Source organism: Haliotis rufescens, unplaced genomic scaffold (assembly GCF_023055435.1).
Source record: "Haliotis rufescens isolate VD_foot unplaced genomic scaffold, xgHalRufe1.0.p SCAF_15, whole genome shotgun sequence".
In the NCBI taxonomy this organism is placed as follows: domain Eukaryota; kingdom Metazoa; phylum Mollusca; class Gastropoda; order Lepetellida; family Haliotidae; genus Haliotis; species Haliotis rufescens.
The window spans coordinates 10,356,440-10,378,367 of NW_025963835.1; the positions used below are offsets into that span (position 1 = coordinate 10,356,440).

At 36.8% G+C, this 21,928-nt stretch overlaps 1 protein-coding gene and 1 long non-coding RNA gene across 2 annotated transcripts; one reads left to right on the top strand and one right to left on the bottom strand.

Moving 5' to 3' along the window:
- The first annotated feature begins 6,041 nt into the window (after nucleotides 1-6,041).
- On the top strand, nucleotides 6,042-7,133 carry LOC125379980. The gene is made up of 2 exons (XR_007220974.1): nucleotides 6,042-6,835; nucleotides 7,078-7,133. It is a non-coding gene; the product is annotated as an uncharacterized LOC125379980 (long non-coding RNA).
- Nucleotides 7,134-11,275: 4,142 nt separating this feature from the next.
- Nucleotides 11,276-20,548, bottom strand: LOC124141194. Its single transcript, XM_046509130.2, has one exon. The coding sequence runs from the start codon at nucleotides 20,546-20,548 to the stop codon at nucleotides 11,276-11,278; it is 9,273 nt and encodes a 3,090-aa protein (XP_046365086.2).
- Nucleotides 20,549-21,928: the final 1,380 nt, after the last annotated feature.

A 21,928-nucleotide genomic window follows, 5' to 3' on the forward strand; every position in this document is an offset into this window, starting at 1 on the left:
TGCCTACAAGGCAAGAGCCCTATTGTAATTGTTCGATTTATTATTATTTATTATTATTATTATTATTCCGGCGTTTTTTGTTCCAATCCTAACTCCAAAACTACTGCTCAGAATGTCTTCAAAATTTCCACAAAGATACCTTAGATCCTGAAGCAGATACCACAAAAATCTCAAGACTCTAGACTCAAGATCTAAGGGCAGATAACTCAAAACAACTTTAAAAATCGCAATTTCAACAGCTAAAATCTCCGCCACGAAAGCTCCAAAGACTTCCAAAATTCTTGAACAGATCCAGAATCAGATGCCAAACAAAATCTCTACACATCTAATGTAGCGAAATTGCTTCGCTTGGCCTCCATATCGGATTAAGAGTTTTTGCACTGTTTTTTAGCAGATTTCTCAGTACTTGACTCCCAAAATCTCCTCAGCTCAAACTAACAGCTCAAAAGCTTCCAAACTCTCCAGACTTTGGCTCCAAGTACCATACTAACAAATTCAATGAAAAAATCCTCAGATATGTCTTCAATGGCCGCCATATTGACTGCAACTTCCGGCTGAAAGATATTTTCAAACTTTTTATAGGACATCTTTAGCAAGCTCTGGCATTGGAAACTTATCAGGTAAGGCATTTGAACAACTTCTGTTGAGTCTTGCTTTGGTTGCTGAACAAGATCTCTTCTTGCTCTTATGTCAAAAGTCACGTGATGTGGCGGCCATATTGGATTTTGCTAGCCTCTCATATTTTTACTTTGCAAACTACGTAGCTGCTAAATTTCTTGATAGAAAGTGCTACAAATTACCACAATGCACCAGCATCAGACGCTGAACATTTCCTGTTCTTAGCTGTTTGTCAAAAGTTGCGTCATTTAGCGTCCATATTGGATTAAAGACCGTGAAAATGCCAAAAGTGATAAAAACGGCAGAAAACAGCATATATCTCCGCCAAAATTGCTCCAATAGCTACCATATTTTGCATGTGACACCGTCATAAGATACCGATCATTTTCGATCCAGGCCTAAAAATGGATATTTCCAGCCGTTTGGCCGCCATCTTGGATTTAAGGTTTTTGTCGTCAGGTTGCCATGGAAACCAAACTTGACAACGGAATGCATTGATATTCACAGCACTATTAGATACAGACCATGGGAAGATGTCTGCAAAGTTTCAGCTTTGTAAGTTAGATAGTTCGTGAGAAAATGACAAAACAGAGTTTAGGTGGACAGACGCGCGGACGGACGGCGGACATGCATATCATCAAAATTTACCTATACATATGCTACAACTGGTCGGGGTAATGCATAATTACCAACCACTTCCACCATAGATGCAATAACAGTCGCGTGAGAGCTCGCCAAAAAAAGTACATTTTCGTTTAACGGACCACCTAAATGACCTTGACCCCGTGACCTTGGTGACCTTGAATTTTTTTAAATGGTTTTAGTCCAGCTACCCGATCCCGGGTTCAAAAGTGCCAAAATCGCAAAAATAAGAATTTCTTATTAGGGCTCCCTGCCTACAAGGCAAGAGCCCTATTGTAATTGTTCGATTTATTATTATTTATTATTATTATTATTATTCCGGCGTTTTTTGTTCCAATCCTAACTCCAAAACTACTGCTCAGAATGTCTTCAAAATTTCCACAAAGATACCTTAGATCCTGAAGCAGATACCACAAAAATCTCAAGACTCTAGACTCAAGATCTAAGGGCAGATAACTCAAAACAACTTTAAAAATCGCAATTTCAACAGCTAAAATCTCCGCCACGAAAGCTCCAAAGACTTCCAAAATTCTTGAACAGATCCAGAATCAGATGCCAAACAAAATCTCTACACATCTAATGTAGCGAAATTGCTTCGCTTGGCCTCCATATCGGATTAAGAGTTTTTGCACTGTTTTTTAGCAGATTTCTCAGTACTTGACTCCCAAAATCTCCTCAGCTCAAACTAACAGCTCAAAAGCTTCCAAACTCTCCAGACTTTGGCTCCAAGTACCATACTAACAAATTCAATGAAAAAATCCTCAGATATGTCTTCAATGGCCGCCATATTGACTGCAACTTCCGGCTGAAAGATATTTTCAAACTTTTTATAGGACATCTTTAGCAAGCTCTGGCATTGGAAACTTATCAGGTAAGGCATTTGAAGAACTTCTGTTGAGTCTTGCTTTGGTTGCTGAACAAGATCTCTTCTTGCTCTTATGTCAAAAGTCACGTGATGTGGCGGCCATATTGGATTTTGCTAGCCTCTCATATTTTTACTTTGCAAACTACGTAGCTGCTAAATTTCTTGATAGAAAGTGCTACAAATTACCACAATGCACCAGCATCAGACGCTGAACATTTCCTGTTCTTAGCTGTTTGTCAAAAGTTGCGTCATTTAGCGTCCATATTGGATTAAAGACCGTGAAAATGCCAAAAGTGATAAAAACGGCAGAAAACAGCATATATCTCCGCCAAAATTGCTCCAATAGCTACCATATTTTGCATGTGACACCGTCATAAGATACCGATCATTTTCGATCCAGGCCTAAAAATGGATATTTCCAGCCGTTTGGCCGCCATCTTGGATTTAAGGTTTTTGTCGTCAGGTTGCCATGGAAACCAAACTTGACAACGGAATGCATTGATATTCACAGCACTATTAGATACAGACCATGGGAAGATGTCTGCAAAGTTTCAGCTTTGTAAGTTAGATAGTTCGTGAGAAAATGACAAAACAGAGTTTAGGTGGACAGACGCGCGGACGGACGGCGGACATGCATATCATCAAAATTTACCTATACATATGCTACAACTGGTCGGGGTAATGCATAATTACCAACCACTTCCACCATAGATGCAATAACAGTCGCGTGAGAGCTCGCCAAAAAAAGTACATTTTCGTTTAACGGACCACCTAAATGACCTTGACCCCGTGACCTTGGTGACCTTGAATTTTTTTAAATGGTTTTAGTCCAGCTACCCGATCCCGGGTTCAAAAGTGCCAAAATCGCAAAAATAAGAATTTCTTATTAGGGCTCCCTGCCTACAAGGCAAGAGCCCTATTGTAATTGTTCGATTTATTATTATTTATTATTATTATTATTATTCCGGCGTTTTTTGTTCCAATCCTAACTCCAAAACTACTGCTCAGAATGTCTTCAAAATTTCCACAAAGATACCTTAGATCCTGAAGCAGATACCACAAAAATCTCAAGACTCTAGACTCAAGATCTAAGGGCAGATAACTCAAAACAACTTTAAAAATCGCAATTTCAACAGCTAAAATCTCCGCCACGAAAGCTCCAAAGACTTCCAAAATTCTTGAACAGATCCAGAATCAGATGCCAAACAAAATCTCTACACATCTAATGTAGCGAAATTGCTTCGCTTGGCCTCCATATCGGATTAAGAGTTTTTGCACTGTTTTTTAGCAGATTTCTCAGTACTTGACTCCCAAAATCTCCTCAGCTCAAACTAACAGCTCAAAAGCTTCCAAACTCTCCAGACTTTGGCTCCAAGTACCATACTAACAAATTCAATGAAAACATGTATTTATGTCAAATGTGATATATTTCCCTGATAGCCCTTTTCCTGGCGATTCCAGAACACCAAACCGTTTGTCTGTAGCTCCATGGACAACGGAGCTACAGCTTTTTGAAAACGGCACTCTTTGGCCCAGGTCCATAAACTTCAAACTTGCCAAATAGCACAACTCTAAATACCCGTAGATGAACTCTAAATACCCGTAACTCCGAAACTACTCGTCCGATTTCGACCAGATTTTGTATATGTATATTGAGTGGGGATGTCTGCTATCACGACCAATTGTAGCGACATAGGAAATAAGACGACGGGGAGAGAAATGATGCATAATTTATGTATAACAACATCTTTCAGCATCTTGCTCCTAACCAGATCATTCTATAACTGGCTGACTAGGCAATCTTTAGTATTTACATGTGCAATTCGATATTAAAATGCAGTCACAAATCACAAATCCTACATACATCAAACTCTTTTTTCACATGTTCTGGAAATGTCATTTAGAGGGGATGACATGGGTGCTTTACGAACGCTTCAAACATTTTTTAAAGTAAAAGACACTGAAAGAAGCAGCCATAGAATGACAAATAAGTCCCGTTCACTGCACTTCAATCGCCAGCAATACTGTGTCCTCTTTGCGCTGTACGCTACATTATTGTCGATAGACCAGTGGTATTATATAACACAAACTTCCCAAACAGCAGAACTCTAAACACCTGTAACTCGGGAACTACTGGTCCGATTTCGGCCAAATGTCGTGTGTATTTGAAGAGTGGCGGTGGCTGTTAACATGCGTAATTGTAGTCACTTAGCCTATAAGACGACGGAGAGAGAATTGATACATAATTCATGTATTACAACCTCTTTTGCTCAGCAGATAATCCATTAACGGTCAGACTTATTACATTTTAGTGTTTACATATACAAATCAACGTTGTAATGCATCAACAAATTCCATGTATGGTTTCCATATGTCCTACATTGTCAACCAAATATCCACTCGGCAACTGTTGAAACAATTCCTATGTAGATAACGCCGGCAGAAACGGACTATAATGTGAGAGCATAATCCAGCCTGCTATTAGGATACGTCTACTGAAACGGACTATGAGACAGCATCGGCGTGTTGACGTCTGCTGTTGAAATATAAAGTGATATTCAAACGGTTCTTTACACTCATAGATGCGGTATCACAATTATGACAGGTATTTTATCTAAGTGCAATTTATAAGAGAGTATATATAGATGTCCATAGTTAAGTCATAAACACACCAGAAACAAAAACAAATATTAATCTCAAGAAAATATGGTCTGCATTGGAATGATGAAGGTGATAATCTCGGCCGTGTCCTAGGTTGGGGGCTATGGCTTCACTGTGACACTGTCTCATCCTTATCGCAAATCAAAGAGAGGTCAGCTGTCCCCAGAAGAGAATTCCTGCGAAACATCCATTGAAACGGACTATAGATCGCACCATCACGTTACCATGTCGACTCGACATATGTTGAAACAAATGCTTGTAGAGATCGCCGGTAGAAACGGACTATAATGTTACAGCATCCTGCAGACTGCTAGTGGGAAAGATCTACTGAAACTGACTATAACAATGCGCCGTTGTCAAACAGTGGTACGCAGCGCTTGCTATTAGCGGAGTTACGTCCCTTAGCCGGCTTCTGCCCAAGCTCCATCCCAGCGTATGCCACATTCTTCATTATTGAATGCAGAGCTCAGCGCGCAAACTATCGCTGTAAGGAGCTTCAGGCCGGCAAGCGGTCTGTTCAAGACTGTGAAGCCCTACGAAGACGTGTAAATGTGTTTTGAACTAACGAAACAACTTCGAAAGGTAGGTTTCTTCAGTACAGGTATAGTATCTGGGTCCTAAAATTGATGTGCTCTGATATTTCTAACTGTTTTCTGTGATAACTCAACCAGTAGTATGTATATTATGCGGGCAATTTCGTTCTGTCACCTATTTTCGTGGTATTTCGATATTATTGTTTGTGTAGAGACTATGATTGTTGAATGTACTTACTGATGGCAGCCACATAGGCCCAACATCACGGAGTATTGCTTTCATTAAAGCTAACACATCCAAATAGTTCATATCACTGTATTTGATTTAAATACGTCAAAATCAATGTTTTGAAAGAATTGCATTCATCTTGGTTGTATATTACTTGCATTCTTGACATGAACGTATTATCATTATTCTAAGGTATAACCCCAGGGAGATTAATATTGTTTATGTTTCAAGCAAATTGATATAGTACTGAAAATAGAATGTTATTATTGAGTAAGCTCATGATTGAAAAACATAACCAGAATTTCCCAACAAATATATAGGTTAACTTAGTGTGGCAGGCTCATTTATGTACATACTTTTAAGTAAGATTTATTAGTAAGTAGTAAGGCTATATGGCCTTGTTACCATTTTAACTGATTAGTTTATTACGATATCTATATTATAAGAATATATTATTAGTTATAATATTAGTTATGTTTTATTCCTTAGTATTTTATATCTTAAACATTCATTCCATAGCTCTGTAACATTAAGTAAGCTTACCCTCAGTCTAACTTCCACTAATTGTCAAACTGCATGCTTTTGACTTACAGCACTCTTTGCCCCAGCGCACCCCGGCCCAGTCTATTGTCTTGTTGATAGGCCAAGCTGGCCATAGCTACAGCAATGTTTATTGTTGAATTTTAGAAGATCAGTTGCTATTTGTTACCTCAAGGAAACACCATAGACTCAGCGAGATTTATTGCCGATTTCTTATCATGTGAGGATTTGGATTTGTGAAAGGATTTATTCATATTTAAGGTTAGTTGGTTATTTATTTTATGATGTTGTATATATGGATGTTTTCTAATTATTGTGATTAGAAATAATATATATTGTAGAATGCATTCTTTATTTGATTTATTAGAAACATAATGCATCTTGTATATATTTATAGTGCTTGATGAACTTACAGTTCAGTGAGTAATTATTATCTGTATAAAACAGTATTAAACACAAAACCTAAATATATATATAAACTAAGTAATATAAACCCCTCTGGACAGTAATGGAAAGTAAATGTATGTCTGTATGCTTGATTTATGTTGGTAAGTGCGAATGTATGAGTGTTGTATGTCTGATATGAGTGGCTGTTGTACTATATATTTTTATACACTATTTTACCATAGGATATCACTTGTATATAGTATTCTGCATTTGTATTTCTTTATTATGCAAATTTCTCAGTAGCAACGTTCACCGTTCGATCATTGTCACGGTATTACCAGTTCAGGTATCACCTATCTGGTATGTAATGTTCGTTATGACTCTATATCATATTTATATATTTTGTATCTGTGTATTGATGTATTGTACGGATACGTCTGATGTATTGTGTAATGTAAAGTAAATGCTATTCATTTTAATGGAAGTAATATATATATATATATATATATATTTTAGAAATTTAAAGAGTAACTACATGTATAACGGATTGTATATATTTATTCTATGTTATATTTGCTTATGTTGTACTTTTATTGTTTCAGACTGAAATTAAGTGCGTACATTCGCACCTATAATAAAATAAACGTCATCAGCCTCACCCTCCACAGCTGTTTGTGATTATTTGGCCAGTAGGACACCTACTCCACTATCGGCCAACACAAGCACGGTTACATTAGTACATGTAGAGCGTGTATGTGTAAGTAGTGTGTGTTAGTCTTTTAGGAAGTAATTTTAAAAAAGCCCCTGGTTGTAGCCTTTTCATACCTGTAGCATGGATATGTAACATTAGACATCTTGATTAATTTAACTAAAAGGGGAAGAAGAAATATGTTTTCTACACAGTGATTGATTAAAAATTCATCACATATTTCAAAGACCTAAGGACCTTTTATAATGTTGATGATCCGATACATCGCCATGTAGTGCTGGTTCAGGATAAGAGCAATACAGTATCATCCAATTAATCCAGAATTAAAACAAACTAATCTGATTCATTATGCTCATAAGTTTTATTACATTTCATGGGAAATCAACAAGCAAAAGTAATGGTTTCAACAAAATGACATGCAGTTCATGTTATCATCAACACATCATGTACACACTCAGTTATATTCCAGATAAATAAGGGTGATCTGTATAAAATTGACATGACCTTTATAATATATCAAGTGTATTGTGTTCTCGAGAGCAAAGCATGAAAGAAATATAATATCAAAAGATTGAACATATCATAAAGCATTGCAGATACAAACTGTCATGATCAAGATAGGACTACAGGAACACATTTGTACACTCATATGCAGAAGTCATATTGACATTTGCACAATGATTACCCCATGTTCGAACCTAGGTAGGTGGTAAAAGAACCATACTGAAATTGTACCCTTGGGTATACTGTGGTGATTTGTAAGATTATCCCTAGGTTTAAAACTAGCTAGTTTCGTACTAGATCAATCAGGTGGCAATGCATGTGATAAAATCAGTGATGTTTTTCCACATCCACATGTTTGTAGAATAATACAACTGAGTATTAATGTTCATAGATCAAATCCTGGTCTTCATTTAAATACTAGCATGATACTTGCTCTGCATAGACATCATAGAGCAGAGAAACATTGCTATGAACAGCATTAGACAAACATAATAATTGTCAAGTTGTACATTGAAATAGACAATTGTCACATTTCATCATTTTGCATGTAAGAATAAATCAATACAGCAATAATACTTACAAGATCACACCACACAAGGGATGTCACAATTTACATTTTGATGTCATGTGTCTGTATCTATGTATATGTTTACACCTGTTATTAGAATACACAATAACCCATGGGTGTATCGATTCATGTTTTAATTCTGCATACAAAATTCACAAGGATGGTATTTACATTTTGCAACATGCTGGCCTGATAACTGCTCCGGCTATAAAAATTAATCACCTTTTCACAAACACCTGATATCATCACTATTTGATGGTGATTCATGAACACATGCTTATGGTATACTCAGAAACATTAAATGAACACTGCTTTTAGTGAAGTTTATGGAATGTTTTGTCCCTTTTCTTTACATACATACCAGGTTGTAGTAAAGCACATGTGCTAATTTCATCGTCATCAACACCCCTTTATGGGATTCACTCCACCGTCGAAAATACAATGTGGAGTGACCCTGAGGTGTTTCAGACTTGAAAATAGCTTCAACACCCCTTAATGGGACCCACTCCACCGTCGAAAATACAATGTGGAGGGGCCCTGAGGTGTGAAATAACCACGACAAAATCAATTCCAGTTTCATAAGAAATCTCCACTAAAAGTAGGGTCTAATTTGTGTTTCTCACCATATCAGAAGCATCTGTTTATGATTTACTGTCAAATAATTACGAAACCACTTGTTCCTGAATACATGAGTGCATCCTTTCTTTCCAGAGTACAACTTATATCAGGTTGTTGCAAATGTAAATACTACTTCTTGAACATTGGATACAGTTAAAACATGAATTGATACATTGGTAGATTATTGTGTGTCCTATCATCAGGTTTATACATATAGATACATCAGTGAATTGTGACATCCCTTGTGTACAGGTACACGATGCACAAAGGGAATAATAAATGGTCAGTCCCCAATGAACAACCAAGGGCCATGATTATGCAATGAAATATTTGTCTATACCATTATGGAAAATACCACTTCTCCATCAGTTTGATCAGTAACTTTAAACTGTAAGTGTTATTTCATTCTACACATATTCAAACAAACCTATGGCAATGAATCTGTCTTGATTTTTATCATATTAGAATGTGTGACATGAAGTACATAGAATATATAAGAAAGTGCCATAAGCTGACATGAATTTCTTTTCTTTTAGATCAGCTAAAGTATGTAGATGCATGCTAAAATCTATACATCTAATAACATATACACAGACGAAATAAATATATATTAACAGTATACAAAACACACACACACTCACACTCACACACACACACACACACACACACACACACACACACACACACACATCTAGTAGTATTTACATATATGTCAAGTCTTTCATTTAACAAGATTTACAAATTGATTTAAATTAGCACTTTTCAGATGTACATGTTTATATTTCTTCAATATATATACATAATATGTACAGTGCATCTCATGTACATATGAAATTATACACAAATAATTGAGCATATGAAATAGCTTGGCATGAACTAAATGCTGACATGAATTTCATTTCTTTTAGGTCAGCTAAAGTATATACATGCTAAAATCTATACATAGAAATAACATATACACATAATAAGAAATATATATTAACAGTATACAAAACACACACACTCACACATCGAGTAAACTCAATAGTATTACATTTTCAACAAAATAACAATTTGGTATTTTGTATGTTGGACTAAGGTCTATAATCATGATAATAAAGTACAAGTCTTTCATATTTTGTAGAAACTGCTTTTGCAACAAAAGTCATAATTTATAAATACAGATGATAAGAAAATGTCAGTGTCTTCCATTTAACAAGATTTACAAATTGATTTAAATTAGCACTTTTCAGATACATGTTTATATTTTTTCAATATATATACATAACATGTACAGTGCACTTCATGTACATATGAAATTATACACAAGATAATTGAGCATATGCAATAGCTTGGCATAAACTAAATTAAAAATATCAGTGACTTTTCAATCAATAAAAGTCAGATAGGTGCAATAACAGACCATTTCATCAAGTACAATCAATGTAATTTTCAACATTTATAATTATATTCCTCGTAAAATAAGAAGTTTGCCTCAGGTCCACACTCATGATAATACAAGTAGAGCCCATTCATATTTTGTACAAGATGCTTTCACAATGAGAGTCACAAAGATCAATACAGGTCTAATTATGATAATACAAGTACAATTCATTTGTTTGTTTATTGTTTAATGCAGCACTCAGCAATGTTTCAGCTATATGATGGCAGTCTATAAATAACCAAGTCTTGACCAGACAATCCAGTGATTGACATCATGAGCCTTCATCCACCCAATTGTGAAACGATGACATGCATCAACCATTGGCGAGCCTGACCACCCGATCCCGGTAGTCCCTTCTTCAGGGGTTTGTACAATTCATGCGCATTTTGTGAAAGTTGCTGCTTTCACAATAAAAGTCTGATAGGTGCAATAACAGGCCATTTCATCAAGTAGAATCAATGTAATTTTCAACAATTATATTCTTTGTAAAATAAGAAGTTGGCCTCAGGTCCATATTCATGATAATACAAGTAGAGCCCATTCATATTTTGTAGAAGATGCTTTCGCAATAAGAGTCACAAAGATCAATACAGGTCTAATTATGATAATACAAGAAAAATTCAAGAAAAATTCATTTGTTTGTTTATTGTTTAACGCAGCACTCAGCAATGTTTCAGCTATATGATGGCAGTCTATAAATAACCAAGTCTGGACCAGACAATCCAGTGATTGACATCATGAGCCTTCATCCACCCAATTGTGAAACGATGACATGCATCAACCATTGGATTCTGACCACCTGATCCCGGTAGTCCCTTCTTCAGGGGTTTGTACAATTCATGCTTAAAGTCAGATAGGTGCAATACCATGCCAGTGTCTTTTGTTGAAACGAGATTTACAAATTTGATAAAATAGGCACTTTTCAAATGATGACATGGTAGAGATTGTTTTTCATCACTGTTATTTTCACAGCTATATTCATAATTTGATTTCAATAGCTTCATGATACCCAAAGTATGTAGGAAGAATCTGAACAGATACATTCTCAAGTCCTTTCACATATACATGGTCAAGAAGCGTTCCACCTTCAGTAGTAGGCTCTGAAACTATCTGTGTAAAACCATTTGATTCCATCATAGTTTGTATTGAAGATGATGACAAGATATTTTCATTAAAATCACCCATGATAATGGATCGACCAGAATGTTTATCAAGTTCTTGAACAAGTTTTAGCATATGCTTTCTGAAAATATCAACTGTGTATGAATTTGGCCTGTAGATAACAACAACATGAGCTTGTAGTTCCATGACGTACATGCACAGATACTCCAAATTAGATACTGGTAACTGAGTAAATTCACATGCTTTGACTTCACTAGAATAAACTCCAACACCACCATGTCTTTGATTTTTCAATTCCATCAGTATTGGTTCAGATGATTCATAACACTGTGATCTGGATTTATGATGTAACGTAAATCCATCAAGTTTTGTTTCATCAGCTGGATGTGAATCAGATAACCATGTTTCTGTCAAGCAAATGAAATCAGCCTCACAAAACCTCTTGTCATTCTGCAGATCTTTAAAGTGTGATTGAAGGCCCTCAATGTTTTGCATAATCAGCTTGCATGTTGGATGACCATCATTGATTCTCTGATTTCTTGTCAGGAACTTAGGCATACTAGACACTGCTGCTTCAACCTTTGCACTGCTGTATATCACTGATTCTTTGAAATTCTGAATGATAAGACCATCAAGAGAAGATACTCGACTTAGTGCTACATAAGCTTGTCCTGCAGCAAATACCTTGTGTAATGAAACAACAGCTTTGTTAACAGTTATCCCTTGTACTTTGTGTATGGTGCAAGCCCAGGCTAGTTTGAGTGGAAATTGTCGTCTAATGCTTCCATTGTTTGAAACAGTTTCTTCTTGTGGCTTAATAGGAGTACTGTTAGGATCTAATTCAGATGCAGTGCCTTCCATTCTTCGTAATTTCTGACCAACATCAATTTTGTCAAACACGATATGTATTTTTGAAGGAAATGTTTCACCATCAGTCAAAGATATGTGGCTTATAGTTCCAAAGACTCCATTCACAAGACCATCTGATGTATCAATATTCTTTGTGATCATCACACGCGCACCAATTGCAACATTGAGACTTTTTTGTAAGACTGAGTTATGAACTTTTCCATGAGGTATTTCTCTCTTTTCAAGTTTCCCTGTTTTTGCATTTCGTGAGAAATCTTGAGCATCAATACAAATTGGATCTGAGCATTTAGAATGAAGAGCAGCAATATTGTATTCATCAACCTGAGCATTTGTTGCAAAAATGTGAATGCTTTCTGGATCATCTTCACCAGTTTCTTGTTGTTTGAGCATATGTATATCTCTTGTTTCTAGAGGGTCTGACTTTTTTCGTGTTCGTAACCGATTCAGAAGTTGTGCAAATGCAGGGTCCTTTTGTCTCATGATCTCTGTCAATTCTGCGATAGAAAAATTATCATTCCACAGGTCATATCCATTTTTGGCAACATGCAATGGTGTTCCTTTAACAGGTGATAACTGATAAAAGTCTCCAACAGCAATTACAGATACATTTCCAAATGGTGAATAATCAGCAGTTTGTTTGATCTGTCTCAATCTACCATGAATGTATGATAACAGCTTGTGATCAACCATTGATATTTCATCGATGATTAGTATATGGATACCTTGCAGCTTTGCTCGCAGACTATTGATCTTTTCCTCACCAAGTGGCTGGTATGGCAGTTTTGCATCAATTCCAATTGAGAGTGCACTGTGTATCGTGGAAGCATGTATGTTAAATGCTGCAATTCCGGTTGGAGCTACCAAAAGTACACAGTTATCATCTGGATTATTTTGCATTGGGGCTAGCAGTCTAGTGCATTCATAGCAAATTGCCTTGATCAAATGGCTCTTTCCAGTACCAGCTCCACCAGTCAGAAATAGATTAAATGCATCAGGATTTTTGCCGTTCCTTTTATCCAAACACCATTGTCTTATTTTATAGAAAACCTCAGCTTGTTCCTCATTCATTGATCTCAGAATAGTTTCTGCTTTTTGTCTTGACATTGTACTCTGAAGTACCTCTGTTTTTGATAATGTGTTATCCTTCAGTAGCAAATCAGGCATGTTCATAGCAGTTTCACTTTCACTTTCCTCATCGGTCGTACAAGTGTGTTCACCTTCACATGCTATTCTTTCAGATTCAGTTTCTGGACAGATTTGAGCCCAAGCATCTTCCAATTGACCTGTTTTGTCAAACAATTCCTCTGCTTCATCAATAACATCACCATCTTTCTCAAACATTGCTTTGTTTCTGTCAACAATCTCTTTCACAGTTTCCAAAGGACAGTTCTCAATCTGAACAGCACCAGTTTCATAGAACTCTTCATACGAATTGAATGCGGGTGGTTTTAATTGTGCATCAAACGTGTATGGCAAGAATAACTGCAATATACTGTGATAGTGTTTTTCTGGATTCTTTGTACGTGAAAATCTAGCATATCTGATAACTGCTGCATCAGTCCGAGTACGTTTTTTCACATGACCAAGGCCATTTTGCAATGTTACTAATGGACTACGGCGTTTGTCATCAGAAACATTTGATACTTCAGATTTTGGTAGCACTCTGTATTCTGAGCAAAACGTTGCAAGACACATGTTATCAAACTCGTCACCTTTGGGTCTGCTCTTGTATCGATCAACAATGCTTGTCATCCACATTTCATCTTCATCTAGTTCACCACTCTTTCGTTTGTTCTGTAGGGTTTTCAGAGGCAAACTCATTCTGACAGGGTCTACGGTTGGAATGAACTGTACTTTACGTGATCCTTCCTTCAATCTCAAATTGCAAACTCGAAAGACAGCTTCCTGAGCACTCACTTCTCTATTGTGTAGGTATACAGCACCAAGTTTCTTGAGAGCAGATTTTGCATCAGAGTTATCCTTATTTGCTTCTGTTTGTGCATGATTCAACAGTAATCCCATTTCTCTTTCTGCCTTTGAGATATATGAAATGATGTAGACAACACAAGAGTAGGCATCAACTATGTACTGAATATCCATGTTCGCATTCCAACATCTGAGCAGATCTGCATTGTACTGATTGACCCATACATCATTGGGATTGCGTTTCATCACAACATTTGTCTTTTTGGATAGAGTATCACATGCTAGTTGAAATATGTCTTGCGAAATACCAATGGCAGAGAACAATGCATCAACTGACTCAAATGTTTGCTCATCATTTGTTAATCCTTGCCAAATCAGTTTCAAAATTCTTTGAGCATCTGGTATGGACATAAATTTCATATTGAAAAGATCTTCACAGCACTGTTTCAAGGTTTTGGGCACAACATCTTTTGGTTTATTGTCAAGACCTCCTGCTCGTGATATGAAAGTTTCATTGCTTGGAGGACGTGGAAAATTGAATCTGCAGGTTGTGCCATTTTTTTTGCATGACTTTGAATGTCTTTTACTATGTTTTTGTACACTGTTGACAATATCAAACAATTCTTCATCATTCTCAACTGAAGGCATATCACATGTGACATATTTATCAACGAAAGATGTTACTGACTCATCATTATCGTCATCAACCTTTGGAGCATTTTCAACCCAGAAAAGACAGTGAGTGTGAGGGGAACCACGGTGCTGGAATTCTACACGATAAAAGTAATCTTTTATCTTTCCAATTGGTTCAGCTGGTGACATGATAACCTCTTTCAAGAAGCAATGGAATCTTTGGTCAAACATTCGGGCTGCTGTCACTGGATTTTTCCTTAGTATAGAACATTTTTCAGACCAGTCAAGTTCAGTGGCTTTGCGTGTATCACCGGATTCTCTGAGTATCGTTTCAATCATTTCTGGCCATCTCATATCAGCTGATGAAAAAGAACAAAACCAAGTTGGAATACCTAGTTGTCTTATCATAGCAAATAAATCTTTCTGAGCAGACTGCCAGTATGGTGGAGTTCCTCTGATAGGTTTCAAGAACTTGTAGCCTTCATCACATTTTAATATCTCTCTCAGAGAATCAGAATCTGTAAGATTTTCAGATGAAACATTTTTACCATGTGACTGTGATCCCTTTCGCATTGCAATGGAAACATTTGACATAACTTGATCAATTTCAGAAAGATACTGTGCATAAAATATGTAGTCAGTGTTTCGAGCAAATCTACTATCAGCATTCATGAGGCGTGTATGTAGATAACGTGCAAGTGTAATTCTCTCTTCACGATCATCATGGAATGTAGGGGACCCTGATGGAAACAGTACAGGAAATGACCTTGCTTCATTGCTTTTGTCTGTCAGTAGTCGAACAGGATTATTTTCCTCAGCAGGTGCAACACAGGTTATCTTATCAAAATGTTGATCCATAACTTCTTGGCCAATATCAAGTGGTTGTAGACATGTATTCATGAGTAATCCATGATCTTTCTCAGACTCTTCATTTTCATTAGTTGGTGTGTTTGAGCTATCCTTTTCAACCTCGGGTAATGTTTCAGTATCAGAATCAATAATTTCATCTTCCTCATCAATAACTGGCAAGGGATTGACCCATTCTGTATTAAAATTCACATCCCTGTACCATTTGTTAGTTGTTTGAAGATATTCCAAAGCATTTTTAACATGAGCCTTGTTGACAAACTGATATTGATAATGGCCTTTGTAAGTAATCTTCCTTTTCAGTTTCACTCTAATCATCTGATCATCTACATCACTTCTTGGTAAGAAACTGGTGCTTTTTTGAATGTTAGAAGGAACACATACTACAGGTCCGTGTACGCCATGTTGTCCACCTTTTGGTAATGCCATCATTTTCATGAAAGGGATATTCAAGGCAATCAAGTGCTGCTCTAGTTCATTGAGACATTGAAGTTGCATAGGAACAGGGGTCAGTTCAAGGTTGTTAACAACAGCTTCTCCAGGCATTTTACCAGACAAAAGTTTCCTATGACAGGTATAGCAAATCCATAATGTGCCTTCAGGACTATTGACAAATGAACATTGGTCATCACAACTGTCTGAGCACCTGTGTAGGTAATTTTCTGTGATGCATCTCTCAGCAACAGTGGCAATAGTACTTCCTTTGTTTTCATATACTGTTCTTTTACATTGTACAACTTGTTTTTTGAAAAGTCTTCGATGGCACACCGAGCACACAAATTCTGGACCTTCAGATATGTTTTTGGCAAAGGATTGTGTAACATTTTCCATTATTTTCCTTTCTTTTTTGAATTGCATAACCCTGGCAGATTGTCTCTCTTTCAAATTAGCTCTGTGTTCAGCGTTAGTTTTGTACTTGGCAATGCTTGCTGATTTAACAGATTCTCTGTGTTTTGTGTCATTTGCATATTTCTCAATACTGTTGGTTTTTACATTTTCCCTGTGCTTTGCATCTTTAGCATATTTCTCAGTACTTTGATATTTTAGAGCTTCCTTGTGCTTTGCATCTTTAGCATATTGCTGACTGCTGTACGTTTTAACATCTTCCCTGTGTTTTGAATCTGTGGCATATTTCTGACTGCTGTGAGTTTTAACATCTTCCCTGTGTTTTGAATCTGTGGCATATTTCTGACTGCTGTGAGTTTTAACATCTTCCCTGTGTTTTGAATCTGTGGCATATTTCTCACTGCTGTAAGCTTTTACTGTTTCCCTGTGTTCATAGACTGTGGCATATTTGTTAGTACTGTACATTTTGACAAATTCCCTGTGTGCTTCATCATCTTTGTATTTATTTGAACTTTGCAGTTTCTTTCTGTTCTTGAAATCAGGGTCAGTGTTGTACTTTTCATTCTCTTTTGCAAGTCTTCTCTGTTTCACATTCAAATTCAATGTTTCAGAATTATCTTTCTCTAATTTTCTTTTGGCCCTCATATATTCTCTTTTAGCTTTTGCCTGTGCATACTTTCCTTTTGGTTTTTTAGTTTGTCTGTGATCAGGTGTCTTTTCTTTAGAATCAGTACATTTTTGTTTTTTCAAGACTGACTGTCTGTCATTCAGCAAATCTACACATCGCTGGTCAACATTTCTCTTGAGATTCATATGTCTCTGACAATATTTGTCTGTACATGAGTTTCTCAAAGCATCTACTGTGTTCACACAAACAACCACTTCATAATGTGATCCACCAACATGATTTAGATATATGCCTGTTCCTGTGTTCACTGTGTCTGAGTTTAACTGCCTGCTTGAATATCTCAGCCATCTGTTATCAGAGTATGTGCATATGTCAGTGCCCAGTAGATTTGCAGCTGCAAGTATTTCAAGTTCTGTAGCCCATGTTCCAACATACCACATTCTGGATTGAGAAATGTATTGTTCAACTGACTCGTAACCTGGTCTTAAGAAGTGATGGAAACTTTCAGCATGTGCTTTTAGGTGTGTCACAACAGCCAGTCTGATTTTCCTGTGGTTGTTTTCTTTGCCCGAGATTGCATATGAAAGACTTCTAAAAAAGCAATTGCCATCACCTTCAATGGATACTGTTCTGCATGGTACATCAATTTCTACACCAAACTCATGATCTTGAGACTTTGCTACACATTGGTGTTGAATATCAAGCTTATTGCACAACTGTTCACATACATTTGATGATACAGGGCAGAATAGCATTGCATGTTGGTCAGTCCCAGTTTCTTTCACACTACCATCTTGTGAGTTGTCGTCACATTCATCAAAGTGCATCATATCATCTTGATCATTCTCATTTGTTTGACATGCCGTATCATCACTTTGGTCAATCTCAATCATATCTACTGTACCATCCTCATCAATATGCACTACATCATCATTGTCATTGGTATCACTTGCATTGTCAGACTGATTGTCATGTGGCTGTATATCAGTGCTAATTTTCATGCCTGTCATTTCAAATTGTGAATTTGCATTTAAGTTCATTGACCGAGCAAGATTCAAACAGTGTTCATAGACCTGAAGCAGACTTGTGTATTGGATAAGTATGCTAGTGCCATTAGTGACTTGTAATCCTTCAGTGTTCCGGGAATGGGAATCAAACACGTAGTATTTGTTATTTCTTTCTATCACAGCAAATGTTGATCCTCCAAATGTCACAAAAGTAGCATCATGTTGTGAAAATATTGTTTGAAGTGCAGCATCGAGACACATTTGTTGTGGAATATCAACAATTTCTTCAGTATCTTTCATCACAAAGCCAATCAGAGAATCGCCAGACAGAAATCTATATTCTTTGCCAAAGAAGTCTACTGTTGGACAAATATCGGACACAAGAAGGTATGCACTACGACTAGTTGATTGTCTCTGGTTTATAGAATCTTCATAAAGTTTGTTTCCTCTACAAAGAACTGTGTCAAGATCATAGCTGTCCCATGTGGAAATGTCCTTAATTTGATTGTACATCATTGCCATTGCACTGTTAGCTACACACTGTCTGCCACTGTTTTTTCCAAATCTAGTGTGACCTTGATTGAAAGAACCATGTACAGTCACATTTGTGTCAATATCAATCATTTCCACACTACCATCCTGTGAGTTGTCTTCGAGTTCATCAATATGTACTACATCATCATTCTCATTGGTATCACTCGCACTGTCAGACTGATTGTCATGTGGCTCTACATCCTGTGAGTTGTCTTCGAGTTCATCAATATGCACTACTTCATCATTCTCATTTGTATCACTCGCATTGTCAGACCGGTTGTCATGTGGCTCTACATCCTGTGAGTTCTCTTCGAGTTCATCAATATGCACTACATCATCATTGTCATTGGTATCACTCGCATTGTCAGACCGGTTGTCATGTGGCTCTACATCCTGTGAGTTCTCTTCGAGTTCATCAATATGCACTACATCATCATTGTCATTGGTATCACTCGCATTGTCAGACCGGTTGTCATGTGGCTCTACACCAGTGGTAATTCTCATACCTGTCATTTCAAATTGTGAATTTGCATTTAAGTTCATTGACCGAGCAAGATTGAAACAGTGTTCATAGACCTGAAGCAGACTTGTGTATTGGATAAGTATGCTAGTGCCATTAGTGACTTGTAATCCTTCAGTGTTCCGAGAATGGGAATCAAACACGTGGTATTTGTTATTTCTTTCTATCACAGCAAATGTTGATCCTCCAAATGTCATAAAAGTAGCATCATGTTGTGAAAATATTGTTTGAAGTGCAGCATCGAGACACATTTGTTGTGGAATATCAACAATTTCTTCAGTATCTTTCATCACAAAGCCACTCAGAGAATCGCCAGACACAAATCTATATTCTTTGCCAAAGAAGTCTACTGTTGGACAAATATCTGACACAAGAAGGTATGCACTACGACTAGTTGATTGTCTCTGGTTTATAGAATCTTCATAAAGTTTGTTTCCTCTACAAAGAACTGTGTCAAGATCATAGCTGTCCCATGTGGAAATGTCCTTAATTTGATTGTACATCATTGCCATTGCACTGTTAGCTACACACTGTCTGCCACTGTTTTTTCCAAATCTAGTGTGACCTTGATTGAAAGAACCATGTACAGTCTCATTTGTATCAGTATGATGGTCATTGGTAACAAAATCTTGATCATAACTCTCTGGATCATTGATGTCAGTATCAGGGTCATAGCTTTCAGGATCATTGTTATCACTGACATTGTTCTCATTGGCATATGGGTCTTTTTGAGCATTTTGATCTTTTTGAGCATTGGCATTTGAGGCATTGGCATTTAAGGCATTGGCATACGAGGCATTGGCATACGAGGCATTGGCATACGAGGCATTGGCATACGAGGCATTGGCATATGAGGCATTGGCATTTGACGCATTGGCATATGAGGCATTGGCATATGAGGCATTGGCATTTAAGGCATTGGCATATGAGGCATTGGCATTGGCATATGAGGCATTGGCATTGGAGGCATTGGGATAGGAGGCATTGGCATTTGAGGCATTGGCATTGGCATTTGAGGCATTGGCATTGGAGGCATTGGGATAGGAGGCATTGGGATAGGAGGCATTGGCATTGGCATTTGAGGCATTGGCATTTGAGTCATTGGCATTTGAGGCATCGGCATCATATGTAGCATTTTGTGTAAGGCAATTTTGTGTAGCACTATTGTATGAGCTTTCAGCGCATGTTTTGTTCGGGTTTTGTTCTGTTGCACATTTATTAACGAGGCCTGCTTCCTCGGTATCATTTTTAGGGAGGTGATACCCCTCCATCTGTTGCAGCATCTTCTTCGGTGGCATCTCTGAAACAGAAAAAAAAGAGGGATAAAATAATTACCCCCCCTCTTAATAAATATCCCCCCCCCCCCCCCCCCAAAATAAAGTTAAGACCCATCCCTTTAATAGTTTCATACTGCAAAATCTTCCCTAAACTTAAAAACTCATAGATTATATCTTTTCATATAAAATCCAAAGATATAAATACTTCTTTTGTTCAGAACTTAGTTTACGACTGTTGAATCTTACATAAAATAGAACTTCACACAGGACTTTCACTCATTATAAGCAAAGGGCCAAATTACACAATACATGTCCAAGGTTTCAATTATTCCAGAGGTACAAATGTAGGGTTTGTTTTCAGATTTACGAGCTTTTAGCTCTAGGCCCCCACCCTAAAATTATCCCTGTATATACTGGAACAGACTCCTGAATGTATATTTATGAACTTAATGTACATATCTCCCACACCCCCAAAATATACTGTACCTTAGTTGAAAAAGAACTCTTCATTTCCAATAATGGTTGAAGCATTCATAAAATATGATGGAACATTTCTTTTAAAATCTCATCAACAAAAGGAAAGTATTACTTAACCTCAGATACCAAAATTTGATATGCCATGGAAAGTGACCATCACACTAAACATTATAAATAGTAAAGTTATAATTTGTTTCCGGCTACGTTCAAACATTGAATGACTACATTTGACTAGTAGTGAACTCAAGTGAACTGAAAATAATTATACAATACTGAACCTCTACCTCACCACAATTAGTTTTACACCCAGCTAACCAACCAGATTGCAATGATCACATCAGCCTTAGTGTTGACTCAAAGTATGATTACTAGGAACTGATTGATTCAAAATGTCAACATTCCTCAACCCCCATTTTCAACAATCTGTGACTTGGCCAAGCGTCAAAATTTATTTTTGTCTGGTATGGTCAACTCATATATATCTATTATGATCAGTTAATTCTGGTAAAATCAAATGTCTTTTTGAGGGTATCACTGGCAGACAGCAGCATAAAGCAGGAGTTTGAGACAATTACCTTTTCAATCCAAGAATTTTATCTCATTGTATATCAGGATGTCAACAGACCACATAAAGTCAGTATAATATATTAATTTATTCACATATCAAATAAATGAATATTGGTAAGGTTTAAGGGTTGTTTTTCAATGTTATTTTTGTTGCATTACAAGTACAGAATTGGACAAAATTATTTTTGTGTTATTATAGAAGCCGATGTCAATGTATGTAGCCCAATTCTGAGCACTGCTCTGCTATTCCTGGAATATTGAAAAAGCAGCAGAAAGTCATTCTCACTCTGTCGACGGTGAACGCATTTTATTTTATTTATTGTGTTTTTAGATTGTGTTTTTAGATCGTGTATGAGT